General features: G+C 37.0%; 1 protein-coding gene across 1 annotated transcript; it reads right to left on the reverse strand.

The window, feature by feature from the left end:
• Positions 1-4,297: 4,297 nt before the first annotated feature.
• LOC126589885 (uncharacterized) lies at positions 4,298-7,795 on the reverse strand. Its single transcript, XM_050255326.1, has 5 exons — positions 6,397-7,795; positions 6,006-6,119; positions 5,387-5,556; positions 5,093-5,297; positions 4,298-4,994 (listed from the first exon to the last, which is right to left on the reverse strand). Exons 1-5 carry the CDS (start codon positions 7,108-7,110, stop codon positions 4,818-4,820), a joined length of 1,380 nt encoding a protein of 459 aa, XP_050111283.1. The 5' UTR covers positions 7,111-7,795; the 3' UTR covers positions 4,298-4,817.
• Positions 7,796-8,317: the final 522 nt, after the last annotated feature.

The following is an 8,317-nucleotide window of genomic DNA, read 5'->3' on the forward strand; positions in this document are numbered from 1 at the left end:
TAAGCAGTATGGTAGTCCTTTGTCATGAAGCATAGCTTTTGCCATTTCAACTACAGCTCTGTTCTTCCTCTCTACCACTCCATTCTGTTGTGGAGTATAGGCCATAGATAATTGTCTTTGGATCCCTGCATCTTCACACATTTTGTTGAATTCACAAGATGTGAATTCACCCCCTCTGTCACTCCTCAAACATTTTATCTTAAAGCCACTTTGTAACTCCACCATGGACTTGAATTTTCTAAAATAGATCAATGCATCTGACTTGTATTTCAGAAAATAAACCCACATCATTCTTGTACAATCATCTACAAGAAGCATGAAATATTTATTACCCGCAAGAGAGTCATTCTGCATAGGACCACACAGATCTACATGCACCAGTTCTAGAGGTTTACTTGCTCTCCATGCCTGATTCTTTGGAAACCACTCTCTGTGCTGTTTCCCAAACTGACAACCTTCACAAACTTCATCCATTTCTTCTAAAACTGGGAGACCATGCACCATTTCTTTGTTCTTAAGCTGTTGAAGACCTCTAAAATGCAGATGGCCTAGTCTCTTGTGCCATATCCAAGTAGACTTAGAAATACCTGCTCTTAGTACAACCTGATCATTTGGTATCAGTGTCAAAGGATAACACCTGTTCTTTTTCATTTCAACTTTGAGCACAAGACAATCCAATGAAGGTTCATCAAAGATACTACACATCTTTCCCCCAAATAACAGGTAGTAACCGTGTTCATCCATCTTCCCCACACTTAACAGATTTTCCTTCAACCCAGGTAGGTACATTACTTCTTTGACATATTTTCTGCCTCTGCTAGTATCTATCACAAGTGTACCAAAACCTACCACATTCATGAGTTCCCCTGTGGGCATTTGAACTTTGCCAACCACATTTGTCTTCATGTCTATCAACAACTTAGAGTCCCCTATCATATGATTGCTACAACCACTGTCAACATACCATTCTCCATTCACTTTTGATTCAGTGATTGTGCTATTTGCATAAAACAGGTTCCCTGTCACCTCTATCTGATTAGCACTATTTGCCTTTTGTACTAATTTACCTACTGTGCACTCTCTAGCCCAGTGACCAAACTTTTCACAGTTATAGCATTTAGGTTTCCCTTTATACCTACACTCTCCAAAGTGAAACTTAGAACATACCCTGCACTGTGGTTTTGTACCTATCTGCCCCATTGACTGTGCATTATGTGCAGAATTAGCAGGAAATTTCTACTGAAACTTAGGTTTTGAACCCCATTTTTTGCCCTTATTATTATTCCAATTTTTTTGAAACTGAGATGAACCAGATTGACCTTCACCCCTATTTTGCTCTTTTGAACTCACTGAGAAAGATGAGAATGCTTTCCCAGTAGTATCAACAGTATGCAGATCAAACCGTTGTTCTTGACTCTTTAAGATTGCAACTACTTCCTGCAGCTCTATAGTCTCTAGACACTTTGTGTTTTCTATAACCAAACAGATAGAATCATAAGGTTTACTAAGACTAATTAGAACTTTCTGCACAAGTCTCTCATTTGACAGAGATTCACCAAATGTTCTCATTTGATTAATTAGCTCATTCAGCCATGTAAGATAGCTAGATAAAGACTCATCATCTCGCATCCTAGCATATTCATTTCTCTCCTAAGATTCTGCAGTTTCACAGATCGTACCTGATCACCACCATGATATTCTCCGTACAACAAATCCCATGCCATCTTAGCTGACTCGGCATTGGCGATTCGTGGGAATATCTGATCCGAGACTGCATTCTGAATGATTCCCAAAGCCTTTGCGTCTTTCATCAGAACACCTACCATTTCTTCATCATCCTCCGATGCTTCTCCAGCTTCCTTCTTCTTTGGATTGGAGGTTGTAATCCCCTTCTCTACCAGATTCCATAACCCAAGGGATTTGAATATCGTTGCCATTTTAATTCTCCAGAAATCGTAGTTCTCACCGGAGAAAACTGGAGTCCTCACTTCCGAGCCTCCAGATCCAGACATGTTTTGATCTGAATCGACAACTTTCACGGAGCTTCAAGAGAGCTTCGATTGAGCTCAAAAAAATAGCTTCACAGATTTACGCCCAGATTGTTAAACCCAACCTGGCTCTGAGGCCATGTTAATGTATATGAAAAACTGGTTTCTATTGTTTGAGAGAAAGCAAGACAGATAGTAGAATGAAAATGAACAGAGGGGAAACTGAATAGTTTTCTTCCTTTCACTCTCGCCTAAAGATGCAGAGAGGAGACTTTCTTCATATATCAAAAAGAGAGCACTAACTTGCTTTTTTACATCACAGTTAGCCTTAACTTGGGACCACACACACACTACAATTCATCTTAGTCACTCATCTCACTAATTACATGGATCAATCAACACATGGCACTCATGGCCTTTTTAGTAAAATTAAACTTTACACTTTGCAACATTTTGCATAAGTGAATACACCAATTTAGAACATCTTATTTTAGACTTTTTCAGCTCAACACTTATAATTCAACATGTCTGTGGCATGAGAATTTGAGCATAGGTTTCAGTTTCGCGTGTATTATTGTAGTCTGGATAGCTCGTTTTGATCTTATGAACTTTTTGCTTTCAACAAAAATTCTGTTGCTATTAAGTTTGTGATTTCAGTATCTTCCTAATGAATGACACCCCCAATACCAATATATTTCACAAAAAACATCTTACAAGGAATAGCATAAGTCAAATCATTCATAGCAGAATTGTAAACGTTCAAAAAATAAGCCAAATTATTCATAGCAGAATCTTACAAGGAATATTAAGAAGTGATATAATATTGAGAATTAAAAGGATTTTCTAACAACCAAAATTTTTTTTGGATATGTTTGATAAAAAAAAAACTTAAAAGAGCATATGGATCATAGAAGTGCTTTTTCTTTTTTTTCGAGAAACAATTGGATATTTTATAAAAATTAAACACATTTCAAATAAAACTACTAGCCAAAGCTCTTATGAGTAAAAGTGCTTTGTAGAGAAGTAGTTCGAAATGGACCTTCAGTCCAAAAAGTTACGAAGCTCAAGGAATACAATATTTTGCAAGAGACATTGATGATGAGCATGAATGGAATCAAAACCTTCTTTAGTGACTAATCAACTCTCCTAGAGAGATACTACAAAACTAACAACAAACTCAAACAAAAGTTTTCCGCAATTTATTAATAAAAAAAAAAGCACTAAATTGTAATTCTTAAAACTCACAATTCTCTGCCACTCAGTACTACGATCTAGTGGTATTACCCTTTACTTGCGAGTGAGAGGTATTATGTTCGAATCTCGTTGATGGCGAATTCGATACCAAATTAGGTTGCCCATTGTGTAACTTAGCCGAACTCTTCCTTCCTCTTAGTATAAAATATATCGTTGTACTAAAAAAAATTACAACTCTCTAGATTCACAAACCTCATCTTACCATCGTCTATTTAGAGCTTAGTCACCATTCTACCTAATACGCCAAATTTAGTTGCATATATAAAGTGGGAGGTGTGAATCCAACAAGATGGTTGAGATTTGAAACGAATGAAAATTAGAGGCAGAATGAAATTACTCAAACGAGAATAATGACGCGGTTCAGACTAGAGAATCAATCATTACGCGTTCGAAACCCTCGTCGCTAAGTGTATGAAAAGTGCAAGAGTCTTTGCAACGGCTGAGTAATTTGATCGTATTAGTTTTCTAAAAAATGCCATTACAATTGTATATGCACGAATGGAACATACAAATATCACCGGCCAAAATTAGTTGCGTGAGACTGATGTTAGCATTTTCTTATATACAAGACTATATGGGCCCACAGTTTCACATCACACGTTAGTAATATATTTTAGACTTACTTTTAGTTACGTTTTATAGAGCTTCATTTTGATATCATTTTGTTATTTGTAACTAAAAAATTATCACTTTACTCCTTAAAATTCTAAATTCATTTCATTTTGATTTGTGGACTCTCTTTTCTTCCTGAAACTTAAAGGTCGCTTCTGGAAACATATGTGGGACCTAACACCCAATAAGACTATGTCACATGTGCAATAAATTTGATTATAAATCTTCATTATGCGTTAACATTCAACAATAAAACAATATTAAGTTTAAAAGAAGTTGAAGAGATGAAAAAGAAAAAAATTGATTAGCTTGGCGCAGCTAAATCAAATCCACATAAGAAATTAACAGATCTAAGGCAACATGGAGCGAAAATTGAGTTTTATAGAGACGACTTTCAAGTTTCAGGAGACAAAATAGGATTAAAATGGTTTCAAGGGATGAAATGAAACGAACTTTCAATTTTAAATAGTAAAGTTGTGACTTTTAAGTTACAAATAGCAAAATGTAATTAAAATCAAGTTCTAAGGGGTGGAGTTAAAAATAAGCCTTACCATTTATAATGAAAGTATATGTGCCTACCCCACATAAAAGACGATAGGACAATGCACAATCAGATCCTCCACAATCCACATGCAAGAGTTTGTTAGCAACTGCAGTGCCTCGGTCATCTATCATTCCCCAACCAGAAACAAACTCAAAACATAACTCACAAGTCCCCAAAACCCCAAGGTACACAAGCACGTCGGCTTCATAAAAATACAATTGTAACCACTCAAACTGACAAATCTGCATCTCCCTTTTTTTTCAAACTTTTCACCCTTCACAAGGCTCAAGCTTACATATGCAAATTTAGATCCATCTAAGTCTAAATTTGAATCATGAAAAAAAAGGAATTTTCTAATATGGTTTCCAGAGAAAACAAGTACCACAAGAAATGGCCTAATCAATAAATAGAAACGGATTTTATAACCTCAATTTGAGATCAACACTTTCTCCTACTTCACCATTACAATTGTTGTTTAGAGTGGTTGCTGCCCTACCATTTTGTGACTTTGCTGGTGGGAAGAAGCTGTAGAAAGCTTGTTGTGGATTTGGAATACTTGGTCCTGGCTGGTAATATGTGTCATCTGCGTTATTCCCCTATAACGATTTGGATGAACGAAAAAAATTAGAAAAGGAAATGAAAATGCAAAACAAAGTTAGTGAAATGAGAATTGGGAAGTGTTCCTTTATCTCACTTGATAGGGGAATGATTCGAAATCCGGAACTTCGCGGTTATGAAACGCAAGATAAGATGGAGGGAGTTTGAGTTTTGGGCTGGGACATGTCCAACTAGTTGAAGGAGGGGCTAGGGTGAGAAAATCTCCATTGACACTCCCATTTTCTTTGATGCTGCTTCTCGAATTTGACTCTGAAATTGAATTTGACCATGAAGGGCCTTCTCTGAATATGGGGCAAAGGAAAGGAAAACCAAGTCAGCAAAATAATGTGCTTGTTATAAATAAGTGGAAGATAATTAGAGACAAACTGACCTGAAATTTGGGTTGATTGCTGGATCAAAATTGAAGGGGGACCTGTTCCCACATGAAGTTCCTTCGTCTGTTCTTATAGGTGGAGCAACAAAGGTAGGGAACTTGAAGTTGATGGAGGGGACTGATGGGTTCTCTAGAGAAAATGGATATGGCCTCTTCATGCCAACCATCTACTACATATTAAAGATAGTAAGAATTAATGGAAGTATTATAGCGATATTCTATTCTTATCTAAACTACAAGGAGGAAATTTAGAGTTTAGGCTTAGATGGAAGATGACACTGCTATTGGCAACTTGGCTTGCTACGCCTAGGTTTGCAGAAACACCAATCTCTCAGGTGCCTCACAAAATTACCGAACAGACTGTACTCATTCAAATTCAATTCCAACAAAATAAAACAAATTGAAATAAAATATACAAATTCTTTCTGAATTCCAATATAAGAAATAGGATTTCCAAATCTAATGAGATCCCAATGGTTGGACTATTTCCCACTAGGAAGAAGGATTTTCAAATAAAGCACTGAGAAATTTAATTTTTGAGATGCTAAAATTAGATATATATTTCAGGAAAAAGAAGCAATCATCTAGGCTGAATGTAGAGGTGAACAGAACGAACCTTTTCTTCATCCGGCCACATAGGAGCAGAGTTGCTGTAATAGCTTTGGTTTGAAGGGGGCTCTATCTGAAAATTTAGTACAGATGATGTTGAAGTTGCTGTTGACACATTCAACTGCAAGATTTTCCACACCCCAACAATTCATTAGCAAATAGAATTAAAAAAAGTGCATCGTCAAAAGTGATTTCTGCATATAACTAAATTTTCAATTTTTGATATGACGATATTTTAAACTACTTCAATCTACAGAGAGGAGGGCACACTTTCCTGATTTAATATGCCCAACTCGCATGTATCATTTCTTTGCATAATTACAAAATTTCTAGAGCTATAAAGAGAAAGGGGGAAATGAAACAAATAATGAAGAAAATAGAGTAGAAAAATGTGTTACCATTGAAGGAGGAGGAGATGATGGTGGTGTTGGTGGCGGTTGAGGAGGGTGCTGTTGATGAAATTGATGTGTTCTTGTTGGAAAATTGGAGAGAGCCCTAATGGGGTTGTTGTTGTTGGACTCGAAAGGCACATTCAAATTAGACCTGAATGCCAATCCAGGATCCAACCCAGGATTAGAACTCTCCTTGTGATCAAGAACATTGAACTCACACGGATTCCACAAGTTGGGAACATGATTCCCATTCCCACAACCATTAATATTATTATTGTTGTAACTATTTCTCATTCCAAATGGAACAGTGCCACTGCTGATCATTAGCTTTCTACCATCAACGCCGCTGTGGGCCGGTGGAATCAACGGCGGCTGGAAAATTGAGTTTGGAGAAGGCAGATCCAGTGATGGGAATGGGATTGAAGAGGGAGGCTGATAAAAATGCCTGATCGGAACCGAACTAGGACATGAAGATGAAGTAGATTTAGTTGGTGATGAGAGAGAAGATGGTGGGGTGGTGGACAAAATTGCCGCAGCAGCTGCTTTCTTCTGCTGTTCTTCAAGCCTGATTTTCTCAAGCTGTGCAACACCAAGTCCTCTCTGTGGCACTTTTTTCTGCTTTGTTTTTTTGGATGAAGATCTGCTACTGATGATGTTATTGCTTCCCAACCCAATAATTCCATTGCTAGTGTTTTGGGTTTGTTCTTCCTCATGAGCCATTTCTTTTACTATGTTAATAATTCCATCTACTTTTACAACAGTTGATAAAACAATTATGGGACTTTTGGTCAAACCCAGAAATTGAAAAGGGAATTTATGGGAGAAAAGCTCGATCTTGACGATGATTTTAGTTGGAGGAGGAACATGTTCTTGTGGCTTTTGTAGTGCTTGCTCTTGTTCTTTTCTTCCATGAATAACAATTTGGGTTTTTATAACTTTTTTTGAAGTTTAAAGAAACAAAGAAACAAAGATTGGAGAGAGAGAGAGAGACCCAAGCCTTTGATTTTCAAGAAACCATGATTTGAAAACAAACTCGAGAGGAATTTAAGATTGCCCAAAATCTTGTTTGGCGAGGAAAAAACCCAAAAGCCTAGCCAAGTTTTTAGCGAAAAAACAAGTACAAAAATTAAAAGGCAAAGGAGAGAGAGGGAGAGAGAGAGAGTGAGTGAAGAGGAAGAGAGATTATCTGAGAGGTTTTCAGATTTTACTCACATGCGGTTGCTTGTCTGAGACAGATCAGATGACACAGGGAGAGAGAGTGAGTTTATATATGCAAATTTATGACAAAAAAATCTGTATCTTTTGTAGGGTTTTTTTTTTTTTAAATTTCAAACCATGCAAATCTAGAGCACTATGAATAATATTTTTCTCAAATTTGTCGCCCACATTCTCGCTCCACTCCTCATTTGCTTCCTAGACCGACTCTTATGAGCTCTGTTTTCTCTCACTCACTCACTACTTTCTCTCCCTCAGAAGAAAAGTGAGAGCCAAAAGCCAAAAGCCGAAAGTCGAAAGCCTAAAGCCGAAAGCCAAAAAGCCAGATTTTTGCTCTCCAAATTCCAATTGTGTTTGTTTACAAGTTACCAAATTGAGCTGCGAAGCCTGTGTCACAATTGCTTTGCTTGTTTCATTTTTGGGCAACCATGCATGGCTGGGTTTTGCAGCTTTAGCATAGGGCCTACCACCTCAACTCTCACGTACAGAGGCCTTTTAAAGTATTGAGAGATTTTTTAGTGTGTCGGAAACATGATTGGTACATCGTGTCGTAATAAAATTGATTAGAAATTTAGAAAAAAAATTCACTCAATTATATTATGGCAATTGATGTATCCAATGGTGTTCTCGATACACCGTAAATTTCTCATCCTAACAACGACACTTGCATGGATTTCACCACCATTAAATTTGCCAAATGTGGTAGCATATA

The sequence above is a fragment of the Malus sylvestris genome, chromosome 11 (assembly GCF_916048215.2).
Source record: "Malus sylvestris chromosome 11, drMalSylv7.2, whole genome shotgun sequence".
Classification (NCBI taxonomy): domain Eukaryota; kingdom Viridiplantae; phylum Streptophyta; class Magnoliopsida; order Rosales; family Rosaceae; genus Malus; species Malus sylvestris.

What these genes read in the sequence shown, in the direction of transcription:
- LOC126589885 (XM_050255326.1), bottom strand. Translation starts at nt 7,110, where the DNA reads ATGGCTCATGAGGAAGAACAAACCCAAAACACTAGCAATGGAATTATT. An exon ending in GCAATCAACCCAAATTTCAG is followed by an intron (nt 5,298 to 5,386) that starts GTCAGTTTGTCT and finishes CCCCATATTCAG; the next exon opens with AGAAGGCCCTTCATGGTCAA. An exon ending in TCGAATCATTCCCCTATCAA is followed by an intron (nt 4,995 to 5,092) that starts GTGAGATAAAGG and finishes AAATCGTTATAG; the next exon opens with GGGAATAACGCAGATGACAC.